General features: G+C 38.2%; 1 protein-coding gene across 15 annotated transcripts in view; it reads right to left on the bottom strand.

The window, feature by feature from the left end:
* RIMS2 (regulating synaptic membrane exocytosis 2) overlaps positions 1-23,650 on the bottom strand; it is a 513,935-nt gene that overhangs the window by 8,726 nt on the left and 481,559 nt on the right. Inside the window, exon 1 of one of the 15 annotated variants that reach the window (XM_036264302.1) lies at positions 16,837-16,984. The exons of the other annotated variants lie outside the window; for them this stretch is intronic. Within the exon in view, the coding sequence (XP_036120195.1) occupies positions 16,837-16,984 (148 nt within the window). Of the gene's footprint in view, positions 1-16,836; positions 16,985-23,650 lie in introns of those variants that run through there. 15 annotated transcript variants of the gene reach the window in all.

Below are 23,650 nucleotides of genomic sequence, written 5' to 3'. Positions count from 1 at the left end.
TGAACTTAAGACGATATAAAGCACCCTCCGTTGATGCGAGAAAGTTGTTCTTTACAGAGGAATTAGTTAAGAAATGTAAAAGGAAGAAATGAATTTTAAAATTACCAATTTGTAACCTTCAATGGAACAAATGACTCAAATAAGGCACATCGATGGATGCTAACATCATTTGATATTCATGGGAGCCGAACAGTCACTCTAGTTATGAAAGGAAAACGTCCGTTAACCCCGGCAGACCCGGCTGTCACCACCTCAGTCCAGCGGGCGGACAGCAGCACCAGCAGTGGGGCAATCATACTGCTTCCTGACACCAGCTACACAGTGTCACCTGTCCAGTTGTCCGAACGAAAACAGGCTTGAGGTCTTTGGAATCAACTTCTAGTTTTCAAAAATACCGAAGACAGAGTAACAAGATAAATCACACACACACACACACACACACACACACACACACACAGGCAACCCCAGAACATGGAATTTTGTTCAAGAAAATAGGCCTAGTCTCTTAAAATAGTTAATATCATGAAAGCAAACAGATTAACAAGGTGGATGAATTATTCCAGATTTTAAAATATCACAGAGATGTAACTATTAAATGCTATGAGTGCTTGGTTTAATTTTGGGGGGGAAAAACAAGAAACAAGAAAAGCAAAACACTCTAAAAACAATATTAGGACAAGTAGGGAAAATTTGAATATAGATTGGATATTAAATGAGCTAAGAAAAATGTTAATTTTCCTAGGCAGATAATAGCATGTATTATTTAAAAATGCCCTTATTATTACAAGATACATACTAAAGTATTTACACCTGAAATGTTATATTATCTGCAATTTATTTCAAATGGTAAAGCAAAAAATACATAAAACAAAGAAGATAAAATGTTTAAAAAAAGGATGGGGATGAAGAGTAGACTTGGCATTCATACATTTAATATTTATTATTTTATTTGAGAGTGATCCCCAATGGACACATCAAAAAGTAATGGCATTTTGTCCAGGTGTGAATTGGAATCACGGAAGGGACCAGGCTGGTGTGAGGAGCCGGCCGAGGGCTGGGTCCTGCCCATGAGCTTTACTGCTGATGTCCTGTGACGCATCCCTGTTAACAATCACCATCAGGTGCGATATACAATCCTGTTAAGTCTGAAAATGTGGAACGAGGACATGTACAGGAAACATGACTTTCAAAAGTGAGGAGATTCCTGAAGGTCTCGAGACAAAGCCTTTGCAATGCCAAAGATCTTACTTTTTACACTTAAAGTCTGACTCTCTCACAGCAAATGTGACGAGAAAAGCTGCTGTCACAGGGTGATGAGAACCAGCCGCCATGTGTCAGAGAACAACACAGGGAGCAGGCAATGCTTCTGTTTAGACTGCTGTTTCCGTACAGGACAGCTCTGACAATCCCATCTTAGACAGAGCATCTGCGTCCCCAGAGGTTACACAATGCCTTGAAGCCACATAGAAACCAGAGTTGGTGCCCACTTCCTGGGCTTCAGGTTCTCTATTCACAGATTTGTTGTCAGACTATAACCAATGGATAGCTCGTGCAGCTGTCCATGGAGACGCACTCAGCTAACTCTGTGCTGCAGGCGAAGGGCCCTGCAAGAGGCGCTGGTGGCGGAAGAGCAGAAGGTTAGGTCCTGGTGTCCCACTGTCTCTTTGATTCCCACTCTACCATGTACAAGCTGGGTGACGCCGATTCAGTGACCCTCCCATGACTCAGTTTTCTCAAACTGAAATGGCAATGATAATAATAATGTCTACCTCATAGTTTTGTGAAGATTAAGGAAAATAATAGATTTTCCTGATACATGGAAAATCTTTAATTAACGGCACTCTTGTTACTATTACTACCAGATAGGGAATCAGTCAAAATGTATTCTAGGCCAATTTCTACCATGAACTCGCTGGCTCTATGGCCTTCCCTGAGTCATATCCCTTCTCTGAGTCTCTGGTTCCTCATTTATAAAAAAGGCAGGGGAGAGGGGAGGGTGACAGATGATCTCTGATCTCCTTTAGCTCTAAAGTCTCTGAGTTTGTATCATCAGTGTATGACCAAGACCATGATTAATGGCATACACTGAGGAAGACTATGCTACCCATTGTCACCCGTGGGATCTAAGAGTTCTAGGCCGTATGCTGGGCTTTTATAAGAGCTCTTTAAAATACGTCTTTTAAATGTACTTTTATCTGATATATTTATAAACATTTAAAAAGTAAATGTATTTCTCAGTACCACACATCTTCTGCATCACATTCACAATAAAAGTAATTTAACCTAAATATAATTCACTTTGGCGGTTCACATTTAGTGTTCCAAACGCTCTGTCATGTCATTCAACCTGAAAACGAAATCTATATAACACTGAATGTCTACATAAGGTGAGTGGCAGGCAGCCTTCTAAGATGGCCCCATGATTATGTTATGTTGACATGGCTAGTTGACCTAAGATATGGCGATTATCTGCTTGGGCCTAACATACACCCATGAGCCCTTTAAAAGCAGAGTGCTTTCTCTGGAGGGTCCCAGAAGAGTCAATTGGGAAGATCTGAAACACAAGAGGATTCAGTGAACGCTCTGGCTTGAAGATAGAAGGGACTCTGTGGAAAGGACCTGAGAGCAACCTCCAGCTGCTGACAGCAAGAAAACAGAGACGTCAGTCCTACAACTGTAAGGAACTGGATTCTGTCTACGACCTGGATGACCTTGGAACCAGATTTTCCTCCAGAGCCTCCAGACAAGAACTCAGCCCAGCCAGCACCTTGATTTCTGCCACGTGATCCCCTAAGCAGAAAACCCAGCCATGCCATGTGTGACCTACAGAACTGCAAACTAATAAATAGGTGTTGCTTTAAGCCGTTAAATGTGTAATAATTGTTAATAAGCAATAAGTCATTTTTTAGATATTTTTTAATGGTGAGATCTATGAAAATAACTTCTTATAACCATAGGAGTGGACCAACTGAAATTATTTGTAAGAATTCAATAGCCATGATTTTTAAAAAGGGTATATATATATATTATATATATATATATATATTAAAAGCACATATACATACATACCCTACACACATATACATGTATTGTGTGTGTGTGTCATGACATTTAAAAATACTTAGGTAGCAAACTATAGAACTAAGGCCCAGATCATGTCTTACAGCCCTTAAACCACTCACTCTCCGGTTACCTATTTTAAGCCAAGGTACATTAGGAGAAGATGCCTGCAGGTAAAAATCAAGTTCTTGAATTATAAAACATCACAGGCAGAAAGCTGAACACAGGAGGTGTCCAGTTATTCTGCTCTGCTTAGTCTGATGACTCATTTACTTGGCACCCTCCTCATTCAGAGAAAGCCTCTTGATTAAATAAACTAACCATTGCAGGGGTGAGGAAACTTTTTTCTGCCAAGGGCCATCTAGATATTTATATGATCATTCTCAGGCCATATAAAATGATCAACTTACAAATTAGCCTGCTACATTTGGTCAGGCTAATTTGGTGAGGTGTGTGATGTTACCTGGTATTGGGCCGGACATTCCCCACCCCTGCAAGGGTCAGTTTCCCTAACAATATCTGACAACCAGAAAACCCTGAGAGACTTCACAACAAAAATCAAAAGGTCCTCTTTGCTACTATTTGGAAACTCTCCTAAGTTCCAAGATGAGGCTTATAATGAGATGCCAAATTTAAAGTCATGGTGACCTCGTTCCAAATCATGTCTCCACAGAACCCATCCCGGTGTGCTCTCACCTGCTTACAGCAGATGGACTTTAGAGTCAAAATTTTCTTGACATTAATATGCAAAATGATTTTATGGAAACAGGTTTGACAGATTGGTAGATTCTGAAAACTGACGTTAGCTTTTAGTGTTGACCATACTTTATGTTTTTTGAGTTAATAAGGCATCATTTTTGTATTTTATTCAAAATTACCATTTTCCAGAGTATAATTTAGAGAAGGCATTTTGAGTTACATTTAAAGAATTTAAAAATGCGCCCTGGCCGGTTTGGCTCAGCGGTTAGAGCGTCGGCCTGCGGTCCTGAGAGACCCGGGTTCGGTTCCCGCTAGGGGCGCGTACCTCGGTTGCAGTTTGTCCCCGGCCCTGGTCGGTCGTGCAGGTGGCAGCCACTCGATGTGTCCCTTTCACATCGATGTTTCTCTCTCTCTCTCTGTCCCCCCCCCCCACTCTGCCTGAACAAAAAATGGAAAATGTCCTCGGTGAGGATAAAAAAACAAAAAAGAATTTAAAAATGCACTAAAATAAGAATTCCTAAAATTATTGATTCATAGGATTTCAGAAGCTATCTTCAGGATCCGGCATACCTGTGTAGTTTATATACTCTCTCATTGTAGCAACGAGAAAGCTGAGGTCCAGAGTGGCCAGTTCCTCTTTAGTAGACTTTCATCTTTAAAAGCCAGTAATAATTTCAAGATGCACTTGAACTCTCTTCCACCTGCTTCTCTAATTCCTCAAATGCTCAGGTATGAGAACTCTCCAGCACTCTCCCCAACCTCCACAGTGGTCACTGTGGCAATAACTTCCCATCCACAGATTTTATATCAAGACATGAAAGAGGATGATTTATTTACCTATTTTTGTCCTGCAAGACATCAATATGGGGACACTATAGTTGCATATAAAAGCTTGTGCACTTATATTTATGTTTGTTAGAGCTTCTAACTACTGCAATTCAAATCTTTGAAAGTCTAAACAAAATAGAGACAAATATCTGACAATTTCTTTTGGGCTAATCCAGAATCTGCATTAATAATTAAAATAAAATAGAATTTAATACAAATTAACAGTTGATTTTCAAAATTGTTTGAGTTTAAGACAAATTCATTCATCCCAACAGCTTTGTTACAACTATTATGAAAGCTATGTTGGTAATAGCTATAATACAGTTAACGATAAGCAGATATCACAATTATGGTAGATATTAGGGCTATTTAAATATATTCACTTTTCTCCCCATCTCTGAAGAAGGTGGGGTTATATGACTTGCTTGGCCAATGAAATGTTATCAGAACTGGTTCATATAACTTCAGGGCAGACCCTTCAACAGCTGACGTGTGACTTACCACGTCCCCCTGAGCTTTGTGAAAGCAGACAGCAAATGGACATGTACTTAAGTGAGACATAAATTTTTTGTGGGAAGCCACTGACAATTTTGATGCTTACTACTACAACCAAAGCTAATCTATTTAACAGATACACATACAATAGCCATAAGACAGTATTCTAGTCCCTTGTAATCAAGAGGTTTTAAATTTTTGTAATTTCCCCCCTCTTTTCAACGTCATTCAAATATTGACCACTTTGAATACCGTTCTGTTAATAAAAACTATGAATTTGATATTCTATTTTATAACTGCTTTCACAGCTTTTGTCTTATGAGGATAATAAAAAAATTTGAAGCACTGTCTTTAAACTTCCGACTCATATTTCAAACATTAAAATAATTTTAAATAACTTTAAGTTTTAGAATGATTGGAAAATTGTGAAGATGGTACAGAAAATTCCAGTATACACTACACCTAATTTCCCTATTATTACCATCTTACTTGGATATAATATATGCATCACAATTAGTGAACTGATATTGATACATGACTGCTGACTGAAGTCTATATTTTATTTAATTTCCTTATTTTTTTTTTTTTTTTTAAATCCTCACCCGAGGACATTTTTCCATTCTTTTGCACAGATAGAGTGGGAGGGAGAGAGCAGGAGAGAGAGAGAGAGAAACATCGATGTGAAAGGGACACATCGAGTGGCTGCCACCCACACGACCAACCAGGGCCGGGGACAAACTGCAACTGAGGTACATGCCCTTAGCGGGAACCGAACCCGGGTCTCTCCATACCGCAGGCGGATGCTCCAACCGCTGAGCCAAACCGGCCAGGGCTAATTTCCTTATTTTTTATCTGAAGTTTTCCCTCCTGATCCATGACGTCACATTACATTTAGTCATCATGTCTCCTTAGGCTCTTTTTGGAGACAGACTCTGTAATGTCTCTAATTCCTGACATTCTTTTACATTTGTAAGTCCTTTTAGACTGCTCGTTGTGCATAAAATTAACATGCAGTATGATAATTCAATGTAGTATAAATATACCCATTACTGAAATTACTTATTTTAGTAAAAACAATAAATTGAAAATATTCATCTATATAGTGAAGTATGCTGAATGTATAAAAGTTATCAATACTAAATTAATTTATACTATATGGCAAAATGTAAAGAGACAGAGTTAATATATATATATTTTTAAATAGTTTAAAGTTTAATTATGTTTCAGATAAAATTCATTTAAAATCACCACTCCCAGTGTAATAATTGATTCAGTCAATGATCAAGATCAATATTAAATGTTAAAACCATTGGATGAGAGGTTTTTGGGAAACAGGATATTCTCATGGTACCAAAGTATCATTCCAGAGGTTACTTAGTAATAATAAAGGGAAGGATATATCTCTTCCATAGAGAGAAACTGGTTTGCTCTCTTAACCAAGTGATCAAACTTAGCATGTCAAAGAGGGTGAAACCTTAACATGATGTGTCTATTGGTAGATGTATGAAGTTTACACTGTAACATGTAAACTTAATCAAAGCATGTCTCTAGACCTAATGTCCAGTTTATAGAAAACACAAAGAATAGAGGAAAATAATCAGACAAATTCAGATTGTTAGACAGTCCACTGGACAACTTTGTCTGTTCTCTTCAAAAGGCAGTATTGTGAAAAAAGTGCAAGTACTGTTTTAGATTAAGCAAAATAAACGCAATGAATAAGCTTTGACTAGATCCTGGATTTGAGAGAAAAACAAGTAATCAGTGATTTGAAAACTCATCTCATGTTCTCCCTGCATGTCCAAATAAACTTAAAATAAACTGTTTAACAGATCATGTTAAGATTCAGATCATTCATGCTTTCTTGTTCTATCATGAAAAGTATAAAAATGTTGCCCGGCCAGTGTGGCTCAGTGGTTGAGCATCGACCCATGCATCAAGAGGTTGCCAGTTCGATTCCCAGTCAGGGGCATATGCCAGGGCACATCCCCAGTGGGGGGCATGCAGGAGGTGGCCAATCGATGTTCTCTCTCATTGATGTTTTTATCTCTCTCTCCCTCTCCCATCCTCTCTCTAAAAATCAATAAAGAAAAAAGTTTTTTTTTAAAGAAAAATATAAAAATGTCAATTTTATTGCTAAATTCTGACTTCATGAACATGATGGCAACAAGCAGTTATGATAAAACTCAAATATAAATATAAATCCACATAGAGTCAACTGATGTATAATAAAGGAGCAAAGACAATACAATAGAGAAAAGATAGTCTTTTCAACAAACGGTATTGGAATGTCTGGATAGTCACACAGAAAAATACGAATCTAGGCACAGACTTTACAACCTTCACAAAGTTAACTCCACGTGACTCACAGACCTAAATGTAAAATGCAAAACCAAAAAACTCCTAGAAGATAACATAGGAGAAAACCTACAGATGACCTTGGGTATGGCAATGACTTTCTAGTTACAGCATGATTCATGAAAGAAAGAACTGATAAGCTGGACTTCATTAAAATTTAAAAGTTTTGCTCTGGAAAAAAACACTGTCAGGATAATGAGAAGAGAAGCCGACTGGGAGAAAATATTTGTAAAAGACATATCAGATAACAAACTGTTACCCAAAATATACAAAGAACTCTTAAAACTCAACAATGACAAAACAACCTGATTAAAAGATGGGCCAAACACCGTAACAAATACCCCAACAAGTAAGAAATACAGATGGCCAAGACCTATGAAAAGGTGCTCCGTGCCATATGTTGTCAGGTAGTGCACATTAAAACAGTATGATACCACTACACACCTATCAGAATGGCCCAAATCCAGAACCCTGACACCACCAAATGCAGACAAGGATGTAGAGCAGCAGAAACTGTCATTCTTTGGAAGATAGTTGGGTGGTTTCATACAAAACAATGGGGCTGTATCAGAGGATCAGAACTCCCTGTTCCTTTTGTGAGTCCCTATAACTATTAATCCTGATTTTAACAAGAAATAAAGCTTATCACTCCTTTGCAGTAAGATTATCCTATTTTTTACATAAAAGTTAAGGTTTATCATTTTGGTATTCTTAACACATTTAAATATAAGAAATTATAGCTCTCATTGTAATTCTTTTGGGATTTGTCATTTTTATGGTACTTTCTTGTTCTTATTATCTGCTGCTGTATGGCACTAAAGGGGATCAAGTCAAATGCATTAGAAAATAATCAAGTCCTGATCCAAAGGTAAATTATTTAGAAAATTGCTCCACACACCTATCTTTTTCGGCTTTTTTTTTTTTTTTTGCATTTATCTTGAGATAGAGCAGGAGGGAGAGAGGGGGGAAGAGAGAGAGAAACACTGAGTGGTCGCCACCCACACGACCCCAACCGGGGTTGGGGACAAACTGCAACCAAGGTACGTGCCCTTAGCGGGAACTGAACCCGTGACTCTGGTTCACCGCCGATGCTCTAACCACTGAGCGAAAACAGACAGGGCTTTTTTGGCTTTTCTTAAACTGACAGATCTGCCCTTGGCCATGCATCCATCCCCTGACACTGCGCCTGTTTCTCTTCAGAATGAATATGAAATGCCACCAACCTCTTCTTAACTCTCAAGTTAGCTACTGAGGCAGCATTTGTGGTGGGGAGAACATGCCATTTTAGAATAGATGATATGAGTTCATGTTCCTGTTTGACCATTTTCAAATTCTGGGCAGGTAATTTACCTCTCTGAAGCTGTTCTTTTGCACCAACTCAAGATTATATTTAGCCTACATCATAATATTTAATAAATATTTAATAAATAGTGATGAATAGGATCAGATACCACAACTTGTGTAAAAGTTTTGAAAACTGTAAAATGCTATATACATTCTTATCTTAAAAATGACTGAAATAATGTAAAACGATCCTAATTTGCAGGAAGGAAACTGTATAAATATGTGGGGCCTTGCCATCCAAAGGGAAAGACTTCTGGCCAAACTGGATTAAGAGGTTGCCATCCCACCCAAACCCACTGCTTTCAGAGGACATCAAGGTGGCTGCCATTAAGTTGAGAGCAAAGAAAGTGGACAGGGCACAGAGGCTGGAAACTAAAAGAACAGAAACCTGAGGCCTAAAATCTTTGTCCAATGAGGCATTGGCTGGAGTTATCCTCACTTGAAAACAACTGGAGTCAACGAGTCTGTAAGCATACTGACTTTTTGAAGGACCCATATAGAAAAAGAGAATGACCAGCCCACACACACAAGTCTATTCAACCTTTAAAAGTAACTACTGAGTTTCTAATCTGCACTAGCAAGGCTATGAAAGCTGAGACCCCTCTTCAATGCAAACCTTTGTGGCTATGAAGAATGAAGGACAAAGAAACACTTTGCAGAAAACAGAACCCAGATGAGTAAACCAAGAACTGTATTCTGCTCTCAACCTTTACCATTACTTCTGAGTGGGATTTGATCATTCCTGTGGGTGACTGACTGCTTTGTGTGCTTTGTGTTTCCTACCCCCTCCTTTACAAATGAGCATTTTTATTTTGGTTATCCTGTTGTTACTGTACATTTAAAAATTGGGTGTATGGAAGGCTGATAACATACCTTCGGGTTTATAGGTCACTGTAACATAAAAAGCCATACCTGGATGTGAGGGAGAGGACTGCACACCACTCCTAGATCCTAGATTTCAATCTGCATGCAGTAAATGTACGACATTTTAAGGTTGTCTTTCTGGGGAGGGATCAACTATGTTCTATATGTAAAATAAGAGTGAGCATGGCCCCGGCCAGTATGGCTCAGTGGACTGAGTGTCACCCCTTGGACTGAGAGGTCCTGGTTTGATTCTGGGTCAGGGCACATACCTAGGTTTCAGGCTCGATCCCTAGTAGGGGGTGTGCGGGAGGCAGCCTATGGATGTTTCTCTCTTACATTGATATTTCTATATCTCTCTAAAAGTCAATAAACACATATTAAAAAAGAAGAGTGTGCATGGGTATTTGGGGGGCCAAATCTGCTGAAAATGTTAAAATTAAGAGTCATATTCTTTCCCTTAGGTTTCTCCCATAGATGTTTTCCACTTTCCTGTCTGCTTATGCTTATTGAACAAAGAAAAATAATAAATAGAAAACTAGTATTTTTAAAAATAAAAATTAAGTAATTAGGACAAGCTTAATGATTTCCCCCCACTGGTAGCTATTTTTATTATTAAATAGATATCTGTTAATGTTTTTGGCTCATCAGCATTTGAACACCGTTCCTACGTATGAGAAATATCTTGTCCTTCAATTGTGAAAGCACAAACTGTTGTGTCATTTCAGGGCAGGAGCACATGGCCAAAGTTCTGTTAATCAAATACCAACCACTGTCCCAAACTCTGAATCTGAAGCTATTGGAGCAAAGAAATGGAGGCACCACAGGCTCCCGTTCTGAGGAGGGTAGTGGCCACAATGTATCATCTCCAGGAGTGGTCCTACAGCAGTGTGCAGTGACTCACCATTGATGTCGACACTGGTGCACACTGTGAAGTCTGTGCCAAGCAGAAGTGGTCATTTGGTAGGGCTAGTTCTACAGTATGATTTGGGGCACCATTCCTAACCTGAAGGGCAATTAGACATGCACGTACAGTGGTAGAAGAATAGAATGAAAGGCATGAACAAAAATTTGGAGGTAAAGAGAAAGAAGGCTTAGTTTCACTGATTTACTGGGTTTCTAAGGGCCTGGGAAGGCAGGGAAGCTATCTGTATGTAAGAACCAAATTGTTAGACTTTGAATGTCAAGCTAAAGGCTTCATTTAGTGGAAAATGGGAACCCACTGAAGTTGTTAGAAGAGTGGTGTCAAGATCAAGATGATGTTTAAGGGAACTGATACCGAGACAATGAAGTTAGCAAGGAGTGGGAGATCCAGAAGGTAGAGAGCAGATTGGGAGCCTCTCAGATGATTTCAAAGGTGAGCTAATGTGGTCCTAAACTATCAAGGTGGCAATGAGAAGGGGAAAGAAGAAAAACTGAGAAAAGGTGAGAAGAAAGCCTTTCCTTGACAGAACTTGTCAATGAGTGGCACACATTTGGTCAATAGGTAAATTTTTTCATTTAGGTATCAACATTTTAAAATGTAAATGTTTTAAGTAACATCTAGATTTACAGCTTCACTTAGGGAAAAAAAAAATCAGAGTAAATTTGTCAACTCTGGGCTGATATTCAATTTGGCATCAATTGCCTACAACTGAGTATTTACCATTCCTTGTGGTAGACGGGAAAACTGTCTCCAGCTTTTCAGTCTTTGCTTTTCCCTTTTGTGTCACATCTAGCCATTTCACTAACATATGCTACCATCCTGGCCCCTGATACATAGGAAATACAAAGGAAAAACTGATCACTGCAATAGCTGAAATAGACAGTCCTTTCATTTTTATCTCATTAAGCAAAACTAGATCTTAAGAAATGAATACTTCAAAACTAGAACTGATTCTGTCATTTTTATGTTAGTTTTTTCTACAATTGCTCAAATAGTATTCTATAGCCACAGCACTAGGTAAACCCCCCTCCTCTCCAATCAAACACCATTACAATATGAGAGAGAACAAATACATAGAATGATCTTGTGTGATCAATAAGAGCCTACTTAAGAATAGCAGAGAGCATTCTCTTTAAACCATAGTCTTTGGAGGCAATGGGATGCTGCCATCATAACCTTCTGGTGAGTTTCATTACCTACAAGATCTCTTCACAGGAAAGCTCCTCACTATTACTAGCTTTGAATTTAACAAACATGCTGAAGGATGAAAGCAAATTGGTGTTTAACTTGACTTTTGTGGTAAAGTTTCAAATTACTTTAAGGGTACTGTCTAGACATTTGGCAATGAAAGATTCTGAATCTTAGATTAAAAAGGTATTATACAATAAGCACTCTGAGTGAAACTTTCATTTCATTTATTTTCTTTAATTCCAAAATCTTTTACCTCACCTTATCTGCTTAGAATGTAAATCTAATATAAAAACATTGTGCTATTGTTGAATATGGTATGGATTCATTTATGAAAGGTTTTATCACATACAATCAATCATAATCTAGTAAAAATAATATCCCCTAAGAAAAGATACATAGACTATAGCTGTCTATCCACATCCTGTCCCCACTTTTAATATTTTGAAGATATGCAAATCTGTTATCAATGAATTTTATAATGTCCTAATCAAATCACATTATAATTTAAAAACAGTATAAATATAATGGATATTATGTCTTGTCAGTTATCTGATATTCCATTTGCAAAGAATGGTAGGACCACATACTGTAATTAATAGATACTGGAAGCCTACTGTCTTAGGCATGATGTCTGTTCTTAGGAGTAAAGTACATGGAAAATTTTTTTTATTCTCATGAAACAGGGCAAAGTGCTAAGTTCCATTTTCATCAGGTGGGGCCGCTTATTAAAAATTAAGTATATTACACATCGTACACAAAGATTAGAATATGGTATCTTTTATACTCTTCTTATTGGTTACATAGCCTCTTAAAGAGTAGGGAGAGCCCGGCCGGTTTGGCTCAGCAGTAGAGTATCGGCCCGCAGACCAGAAAGTCCGGGGTTCAAATCCCACTAAGGGCATGCACCTACCTTGGTTGCAGTTTGTCCCCAGCCTGGGTTGGGGTCGTGTGGGTGGCAACCACTCAATGTGTTTCTCTCGCATGTATGTTTCTCTCTCTCTCTCTCTCTTCCTCTCTCTCTTCCTACCTCTATCTGAAGATAAATGCAAAAAATGTCCTCAGGTGAGGATAAAAAAAAAAAAAAGAGTGGGGGAGAATTAAACAGGCCTTTCTTATTACAGTCTATTTAGTTCCTTGTATATTAATTTCTCATAGATTCATTATCACATGCCAAAAAACTTGCCTCAGTTTTTCTGGTGATTTTTAAAATATTTGTTTCTTTGATGATTTCCTTGATTTAATTTTCAAGCTCATGGCATGTAAAAGAAATTAAATGAGTTAATTTATTCAATTAAATATTATTAAGTTGACAGGATTTATTCTGTATGATTGCCAAGCCATATTTTAACCAAAAAAAAGCAGGGCATAAAATCAAGCAAATCAAATTCATCACAAACTACATGAACATAACTAATCAAGAATGGCTAGCTGAGAACCACAGGTAACATTAAGATAGTCTCTGAGAAACCGGGCCTACCAAGTATTAGGAAATGGGCCATTTTCCTCCATTGTATGATCATATCATTTACCCTTGGGTCTATGGTTGGGAAGTTATGGGGTTGCTTCTCCTACCAAGAATGGTAGCTTTTTCCTTGAAATGGTTCCTTCTTTCTTAGAATTACCTGTAATGTTTAAAACCTCTGTATATAGTAATATTCTACATTAGGGAAGTATACTCAGTGTTTGGGCTAAATAGTTTATATGGTTAAGATAACACCATTTAGGATTCAATGCTAAAATAAATAAACATAACTTATAGACTATTAAATAAAGTAATATTTTTATTTTTAAGTACTCAAGATTTGGAGAACAGTTATCTGGAATATACCCAAGAAAAAGAAAAAGAAAAAGAAAAATCAAATCCTCTGAAAAACCTGCAAGCTTACAAAAAGATGCCACAAAGACCAGTCAACAATCATAACTTATTTTGCTTAAAGGAATGCCCTTTTCATCCTCACTGAAGTCAGTCCTGATGAGATTTATAATCCAAGGCCAAGTTGTTTAACTTCTCCAAGTCTCAGTTCTCACATGTGTAAAATTATAAAAATAATAAATTCCTTGAAGAATTATCATAAAATCAAAGAAATGTGACACATAGAAGGTGCTCAATAAATGGTAACTGTTGCTATCGTACTTTTTAAAAAGAATATAGCATAAGAAAATCCAGTATAATAATGAAGAAACAATACCCAGAGTAATTAGAATGATACATTTCAGAGCCATATTATGGGTACAAATCCTACCTCCACCACTTACTAGCTGAGGACTCTGGGCAAGTTGTTTTCAAAGGTGTGCAGGGGGCACGTGAGGGATTGAAATCTATCACTGATGTCCAAATTCATGTTTAACTCTCACTTTCTCAGGGCACCCTTCTCTAACGCCTCAATTAGGTTTTCTTATAATCTTTTATTGTACTCTGTACTTCACTTCCTAACACTTGAACAATTATAATTACATAGTTACTCAGATTAACACTGATCTCCATTAGACTGTAAACTCTAAGAGTGCAGGGAGCATAGCACCTAATTATGTGCTAACACATAAATGAAAAGAACATGGCCTCTCAATAAACTTCTTGGCAGTTCTTTTGTAGAAAGGTAATGTCTGGACACACTGTACAAGAATGAAATGAGAATATGGAACTGGAAGACTGAGTACATCTGAGATTATATAGCTATTGCACTATTTCTGAAAGGACAAAAAATAGACTAGCTTTAAAATCAGACTGGCTGACTGAACTGATCTGTTAATTTAGTCAAATCGCACTGGTTACCAGACCTCCTCTCTTGTTAGACAAGTTGTTTGCAGCCAGTGTGAAATTCATCTGTTGCGATGGATTGACTTTTCTTTATAAATCAGAATGGGTTTCACAATTGTGACTAACAACATATTCCTGAGTAGGCTCATGGACAGTTACCCACATGAACTTCATGTGTCTTGTGTGGGTGTCTCAACCGAAAAAAACTGTGGAGAAGCACTGCTCCAGGCTAGTGATTTCTAACTTTTACAACCCTGCAGGGTGTGTTGAAATACCCTAAAAAAGTCTCAGAAATTTCAAGGGTGGTAGAAATACTGCAAAACCAAAAAAGAAAGTGAGGATTTCTTCTTTGGGCTATAGAACGACAGTAACCCAGTGGAAAGACCTCTCATTTATGGGAAGTGCCTCCTCTCTAGTTACCTGTAAAGAATTATATGTTTCATTTTTAAAATGCTGGCTGCCTTATGGAACATTCTGTCTTGGCAACTCAAGAAGCTATATTATGGGACAGAAATCTGTTCCAATTTATCCATGTGTAGAAGTAGGAATTTCCTTTGGGATTAGTCTGTAGGAGCCAAGGTTAAAGAAATGTACTTTAAATTTTGAAACTCTTCACATTTACTTATATAAGCCTTTCTTGTCTCAAAAAAAGCTTTTAGAATGGTATTCTGTAAATCCAACAATTCTAGTTACAGCTTAACTGAAGCAAACGCAAGACTGAAGACCTGGTATAAAAATTTTAAAAACTGAGAAATGACAACACTGTGTGTTATTTAAATACGTCTTTTCAGGCACACCTGGGATTGAGTTCTAGCTTCACCAGTTACTAGGTATGTGACTGTAGCAAGCATGTGTAAACAATAACCAGGCTACAGACTGACAATGAGTGCATAGCTTGTGCTGTCGATTGCATGTGTTCAAAGTAACTTGTACCTACTATCTGGGTGACCTTGGGCAAGTTTCTGAACCTCTCTCTGTCTCAGTTTCCTCATTTGTGAAATGGGGATAATAAAAGTACATACTGCTTCATAAGGCTGTTGTGGGCCTAAGAGAATACGTGCATGTCAAGTTCTTAGAACAGTGCCTCGCTAATAATGAATACTAAAATTTTTAGCTACAATTATAATCATTCATTTTCCCAAGGGTGTCAATGGGGGAAAAATGAGCAACATCTGTAACAAAAACAAATTAATAAAAAAAAATTGTAAAAAAGAAAAAAATAGCAAACTGATATTGCGACAGTAAGCTAGAAGAAACTCGGATAGCTCTAATTAGCAAATTATTTTGAAGACCACTTTCATCTTCCATTTTTCACTTACTTGTTCTCCACTGGGAAAACTTTATTTCTACCTGTTCTTAGAGCAGGTGGTTAGCTTCTTCTAAATCAGGACTCACCACAGATTTCCTAATAAGAAGTCACTGATGGTCACAGAAAGAAAAGCAACGTAAATTCTCTTATATCCAATAATAGTGTTGACATAACTAACCTATTCTGCATATATGGATAAATGTGAACACAATTTACAACCAGCATATCACTCGATTAATGAACAGTAAATCTCAAATGTTGTGTCGCTATTATTCAGCAGTCAATTCGTACTTTGATTTACAAAGTATATATTTAATGTTAGTTGTTACATCTTACAGGAAAGTTCTTTATGAAAACATATGTTGTGTTATTTCAAACTTTTCACCAAGTTTGAAACAGTGAGTCCCCTTCCCTGTTTTTCTCATTAGCTTAATTATAAAGGCATCGCTGGCACCAGAGATCGACAATGGTTAGATTCATAGTACTACTGTGCCCTCTGAACAGTTTCACGTCTCCACAGCACAAACCGCCTTTAGTACCGTCAGCCTTTACCTGTCCATTGTATCACTTCCCCTCATCTGGATCTTATGTTTTCACAGCTGAGACTCCTGTCGTAAAGTTTTGCTGCCACCTTTAATTTTTGAGCATTTCCGTCCTCGGGGCTAAGTACCACGGAAAACAAAAACAGAGCAGGGTGCACCCACCCGGCGCCGCCTGCCTCCCACCAGTATACGTCCTCACTCAACTTCCAGGGACTTGGTAATTCAACTTCACCAGGAGAGCTCTGCCCAAGCCCGCGCCCGCGGAGCTCTCCAAATAACCCATGGCCAGAACTCCTTCGGCTGGCGCGCTCGGGGGTCTCGCCCCAGCTCTGTCCCAGAGAGAGGAAGGGACTGGCACACTGCTATTTACGCGCCCCCCGCCCCCCGCGCCATGCCCCGCCAACTCTCCAACCACCGACTTCCCGATATTCGAGATGAAAACAGTCTGAAAAGCCAACTACAGTCTCACCTCCTTCCTCCTCCTCCTCCTCCAGGGAGTTCATGCAGGGAAAGTAACCGGCTAGCGCCTCGAAGGAGGCTGAGAGGCTGCTCCGGCTCTGCGAGCGCTGCATGGAGCGCCCCGCAGCGCCCGCGCCCCCCAAACCCTGCCGGCCCATCTTGGACGAAGACCCGCTTTTCCCGCGATACAAGATTCGAGGCGTCTTGGCGGCTGGGGCGCGGCGACCGCTGCGCTTCGGGGGCGGGGATGGGGCCGCGCGACCCTGGGATTTTGGCCCCCGCCCCCCTGGCCCGGCCCAGACTTGGCTTTCCCGGCTGCCAGGACGTCCACTTGTTGGAGAGGGGCTAAGAAGAGGGGACGATGCGGAGACGGCGAAGATGCGGCTGCTCACAGTGCAAGTCCGCGGTCTCGCCAGGAGGGAGCCGAGGATCCCGGAGGCTGTGGCTGCTGGAGTCTCGCCGCCCTCCGGTTGTAGGGAGATGCTGCCGAGGCTGTGGTCCCCGCCAATCAGCAGCCGAAGTGGGGGGTGGGGGGAGGCCGCTGCACTTAGGCGGGCTGGCAGCTCCAGAGCCGGCACAGCAGGTTCCCGGCTACTCTGACCGGAGTAGCTCCCACTGTCTTCTCTTCTCTGCGCCCCGCCCCCACCGTGTGGTGAAGGCCAGAAAATGGTGATTAATTAGATGCAATTACGTTAAGCATCACAGATGGGTAATAGAGCAGGCAAATTTTTGATAGTTACTTTCCCTTTCCTCATTTTCACATACAATATAAACGCTCCTTAAGCACAGATCAGAAATACTGAAATTTTCCTCAATCATTACACAAAGGCTTCCCAGTTTTTAACAAGTGCCACGAAAGCCTACAATTAAAGCTTTCACTTTTACTTTTCCTTTACTATAAAGATAAAAACTCAACAGAGGAAAAAAAGTTTTGTAAAACAATCAGGAGCCTGAAAAAATCAACAATACAGGTACTATGTTTATCAACTTTGCTTTAATTTCTTGACTTTTTAATGTTTTCTTTCTCCTTGTAAAACAATCAAGAGCCTGAAAAAGCACCAACAATAACAAGTACTGTGATGTTTATCAACGTTGCTTTAATTTTATGAATTTTAATGATTTCTTTCTAAATTAAATAATCTGCTACCTATTGTCCTATTGTTGCTGAGAATGACAATGAACTCTGTAAGGCTTTTACATCTAAATAAAAGGTTACATCTTCCTAACATAAATTTGGAAGTAACACAGTCACACCAGATAGAAAACAGTTTATAAATGAAATAACATGTCCCATTCTGCAAACTGCACATCTCTATCCCAGAATGTGAAGCAACTGTAATTCTATTTTAATAGGATTAACTTTAGACGAGCCACTCATCCACTTGGTTTACTATCTAGGGCGGTGGCAAGGTAGGGAACAATGATTCCAGTCCCAACCATGTCACAGTTGGACTGTTAGGTATGTGTAATAGGGGAATTGAAACTGTCCTGGAAAATATAAATTATTCAATCCAAAATGGTTCTTTCATACAGTAAGTATTTCCTGAGTAGTATATATGTCCAAGTTTTTTTGCACAATATATTGAGAGATTCAAATACTCATTCAATTAATATTAATTAAGCTCCTAGTATATGTCAGGTACCTCTGTAAACACTTAGGATACAGACACAACAGTGATCAAAGCAGAAAATAATCACTGGGAGCTTACATTCTTGTAGGGGGAGACACACAATAAATCAGTAAATTATATAGTGTTAAAAGGGGGATAAATGCAAATGGAAAAAAAGTTAAGTCAAGGGGTATGGGACAGTCTGCAATTTAAAAGGGCTGTCAGAGTGGGTCTCATTGACTACATTTGAACAGAGGTTTCAAGAAGATGAGGAAGTTAGCCATTCAGACATGTGCAGAAGAGAGTATGAGACAAACAGAACCTCCAGTGTAACGGCCCTAGGATGTGCCACCTTGGCATGCCCATGAAACAGCAGAGAGGCCAGGGTAGCTGGAGTGGGAAGGAAAGGAGATCAGAGATGTAAAGAGGCAGAGATAGGACAGATCACACATACCTTTCTGGGCCTGTTAAGGATTTTGGCCTTTGGACATCACAATTTAGAAGGTACAAAAAATGCATACAAGTAGTAATCTTCTCAAACCTTTATAAAAATTAGTAAACTTTTAGTACAAATAATGTTTCCATCACATAATAACTTTTGGTTGCTTACACAAGATCATCCAAGTTTTTTGCCGTTTTTTCTGTTAGGCTTTGTCTTTTCCTAACACTCCAAAAACTCTCTCAGTTCAATTTCCTGTTTATTATTCACTTTGCTAAAATATCAGCATTTCAAAAGAACACTGATAAAACCAAGAATGCTATAAGTAACTTTTTCATACACAATAAATTGCCTTCTAAAAGCAAAATATAGCCTTGAAAAATGATTTTACTATTAAACAATCTTTTTGAAGAAAAGATACATAGAGATAGTTTGCATACAATATCATAGCATTCTATTTGATGACTATAAAACGATCACACCAATTACGCTACTTAATTCGTACATCAGTTCTAAGAATGTCATCATTATTTCTTCTTTATAAATGAGCTAGTAGTCAATAATATTAAATGACTTGCTTAACTGGAACATGGAAGAGCAAGACTCAAACTCATATGATCTGATTTCAGGTTCAGTGCCCTGTAGACTACATCATAGGTGTCTCATACCGTATATAATTACAAAAAACATAGATGATAGACATAATATTAACTAGTCAGTAAATTATTTGGTTCAAAATTAAAATACCGAAAATAGCCCTGGCCGGTTTGGCTCAGCGGTTAGAGTGTCGGCCTGCGGTCCTGAGAGACCCGGGTTCGGTTCCTGCTAAGGGCGCGTACCTCGGTTGCAGTTTGTCCCCGGCCCTGGTTGGTTGTGCGGGTGGCAGCCACTCGATGTGTTCCTTTCTCACATCGATGTTTCTCTCTCTCTCTCTCTGTTCCTCTCTCTCCCTCCCACTCTACCTGAACAAAAAATGTCCTCGGGTGAGGATAAAAAAAGAAAAAAAAAAAAAAATACCGAAAATAAATCTTTAACATCACAATGTTCATTTTAACTATATGTTAATGTAAATCTATATTTACTTTTTTTTAAAAAATCAAAACCTATCAATATGACTTAGCCATACATATATTTCAGTCCATCAATTCTAACAGGGCTAGAAAATTACATGCCATTTATGTATCAGTTTTTTTTGCAATAGTTTCTAAAAAAAAAAAAATCACTAAAATTTTAAAGTATGTTGAAATTAGTTTCCTGAAATAGAGGCTTGGTTACTTATGTGAATACATAACAAGGTCATTAGGTGAAGTAGTTATAGTGTCAAGACCTCAAATTAGTTCAATCAGAAACATAGTTGGGGCTTCGGCAGTCTTGACCTTTTCTGTGCTAGAAATGATGTAGGTAGTGATGATGAGAATGCAAACTACTAGTAAAGGGAAGAGAAGAGGAAGTAAGGCCCTCTGGGAAGCCGTGGAAAAAAAACAAATAGTAAGGCCCTGAGGTGGCTATGCTAAAAAGAAATAGAAAAAGTACTCCTCCTGCTTGCTATTATGCCACAATGTACTGTTCTCCAGTCAACTCAGAAATGGCTGGTTGTGCCCTGGCTGGTTTGGCTCAGTGGTTAGAGCGTCGGCCTGTGGTCCAGAGAAACCCGTGTTCGGTTCCCACTAAGGGCACGTACCTCGGTTGCAGTTTGTCCCCGGCCCTGGTTGGGTCGTGCGGGTGGCAGCCACTCGATGTGTCCCTTTCACATTGATGTTTCTCTCCCTCCCACTCTATCTGAACAAAAAAATGGAAAAAAAATGTCCTTGGGTGAGGATTAAAAAAAAAAATGGCTGGTTGCTGGGAAAGATAAGAATTGCTCAGGGTAGATCACAAAACCATTCTGCAGACTAAACTGACTTCTTCCTTTTGATATACATTTGTTCTTGATAACATGGGGATTTGTCTCTACCTCAGTGAACACAATGATGTCAATTACCTTTGCCACTTTGGGCTATTCCTCTTTACAGCAAATAATTCTACACTAAATAAAAATATTTGTGGATATATTTTGACTTGTTTTATTCAAAATCAAGTCTCAGAATCCTAAAATTTATATATTTTTGCTGTAACAAAGTATCTTTGCATTTAAGTCATGACAGATAAAATTCACATAGTCAACATTTCTATACTGAATTCAACTTGCTAAAAGTGTTTAATAGTCTTGGGCAATTACTGTTGACTTGAATAGGAAATTCAAAATATACAATCTTTTCTCCCATCTCCAGATTAATGTCAATATGGTGCAAATAAACTGTAAGCTTTTGTCATTTTAGTTTTCAAAATATTTTTGCTGTTTACACAGATTTTAAAGTGAATAGCAGATGTTACACTTTAGCAGTTGGTCAACCCAAAACAAAACTTTCATAAAGGTTGAGGAAGTCAAAAGATGTTTAGAGTATGAGAAGATAAAAAAGAAAGATTAAATAATTATTTCTATAATGAGATTTATTATAATATTTGACTTTATCTTATAACAGAAAATGTCCATGGAAGTAAACAAAATAATTTATTGGTTTGGCTATAAAATAGTGGTAAGATTTGACTGAGGAATGAAGGGGAAAATCTCTAAAGATCAAAGTCACGAATCCTAAAAGCAGAAGAGCTAGACAACACAGGGAAAGAATTAATATTTAAACTCAAATATTAATCATGGTCCTTTATATATAACAATGATGATGATGATAATAATAGCTAAGGTTATATTCTTTACATAGTCTGTCTCATTTAATCTTCATAAACACCCTATAAAGTAGATAGTTCTCATTTTACAGACAAGAAAATTGATACATATTAACTCAGTAAATATATGTTGAGTGTCTACCTCATGCCAGACACTATTCTAGCCACTAGGGATACAACAGGGAACAAAAATGGACAAAGATTGCTACCTTCATGGATCTCACATGCTAGTGGAATATTTGAGCATTTAAATCCCACTTACTATGTACCAGGCCTTTTTCTAAACAACTTTACATACCAGCACATCAACTCATTTTATAAATACACAACCCTATGAGGGAGATATTACTCTTAATATCTTCACTTTATAAATGAGAATACTGAGGCACATTGAGTGTTAGTTGACTGCCCAAGATCACATAGATAACTTATTAAGAAATGAAACCAGGATTTAAACCCATAAAGTTTAACGCACAGTGTTATACAATAACTTGTCCAATGTTATAAGTAGCAAACTCAAGATTTAAATCCAGGCCATATAATACTCTTAACTACACTGCTTAAGAGAACCCACTGATATCAGCAACGAGGCAATGGGACTGCCAATATGAACTGTTTTTCCACCTGTAACAAGGAACTTTTAGCATGGTAGTTCTTTTTATTTTAAACATGGCTTTATTATATGGCATATTTATATAAATCTTCATTTAGCTAACACCAGGAAGCCAATACTTCACTAATATCCTCAGTAAGTTTTAGAAGTCAGTATACAAAAAAAAAAAAGTGAGTGTACTGCAAGAATGGCTGCCATCAACAAATCATCAAACAAATGCTGGCGAGGGTGTGGAGAAAGGGGGACTCCAGTACACTGCTGGTGGAAATGCAGACCACTATGCAAAACATTATGGTGTTTCCTCAAAAAATTAAAAATTGAACTTCCATTTGACCCAGTGATCCCACTTCTAGGAATATACCCTAAGAAGCCTGAAACACCAATCAGAAATAATATATGCACACCTATGTTCATAGCAGCACTATTTACAATCACTAAGATCTGGAAACAGCCAAAATGTCCGTCAATAGATAAGTATATAAAAAAGCTGTGGTACATATACACAATGGAATATTATGCAGCTGTATGAAAGAAAGATGTCTTATCCTTTGAGATGACATGGAGGAACCTGGAGAGTATTATCCTAAGTGAAACAAGCCAATCAGAGAAAGACAAATATAACATGATCCCACTTATTTGTGGAATATAATGAACAACAACAAAAAAAGTGAGTGTAAAGATATGACTTCAGACAAAACCACATGAACTCAGCCTCCTGAGATTCTTGTCTAGGCTCAGCTCTCCTGAGTTCTAACTTTGTTATATTCAAATTCACCAATACTGTCCATAGAAATTTAACACCAACCTCTGCAACATTTTTCACAGATGTTTTGACTTAGCTGTCCAGTTGACTTTTAAGTGAAGGCACCTTGTTTTTCATTATACTTGAAGGCATAAGATTTATAACAAAATCATTTAAAGTTGTTAAAAACCAAAGGCAGTGGAGAAGAATAGGGATTCTGTCAAAGCATTAAAAATGGCAAAATTTTAAATAGCATTTTGCAAAAAAACAAAAACTTCTTGGAAAAACATTCATTTTATACAGACGCAGGACAAACATCACCTAGATTGGGCATAAGTGAAGTGATGCCTGAAGGTAGTTCTATTCATAGCTCAGTATATCTGGTAAACAGTTAAGATTGTATGGAGAGTGGCCAATTTAGAAAGCAAAGTAAGCAACTCATCATAAGCTGACTCCCATTAAGGCACCCTGTTAAAAATATCTTGTAGGGACAGTTTGTCTACCTTTTGAATATAAAACTTCATATGGAAAATAACATACTAGGAGATAACAATACATATTAAACATATTTCCCTCCTAAAATTCAATTCAAAATGGGAAAACAGTCTGAGTGAGAGGTTAAGTTTGTGGTTCATACAGACACTCTCTAATCAGTACAAGTCATTCTAAAGAAAGGCAAGTCAATGTGTTCCAGGT

The sequence above is a fragment of the Molossus molossus genome, unplaced genomic scaffold (assembly GCF_014108415.1).
Source record: "Molossus molossus isolate mMolMol1 unplaced genomic scaffold, mMolMol1.p scaffold_m16_p_16, whole genome shotgun sequence".
In the NCBI taxonomy this organism is placed as follows: domain Eukaryota; kingdom Metazoa; phylum Chordata; class Mammalia; order Chiroptera; family Molossidae; genus Molossus; species Molossus molossus.
This window is presented reverse-complemented; position numbering and strand designations above follow the sequence as displayed.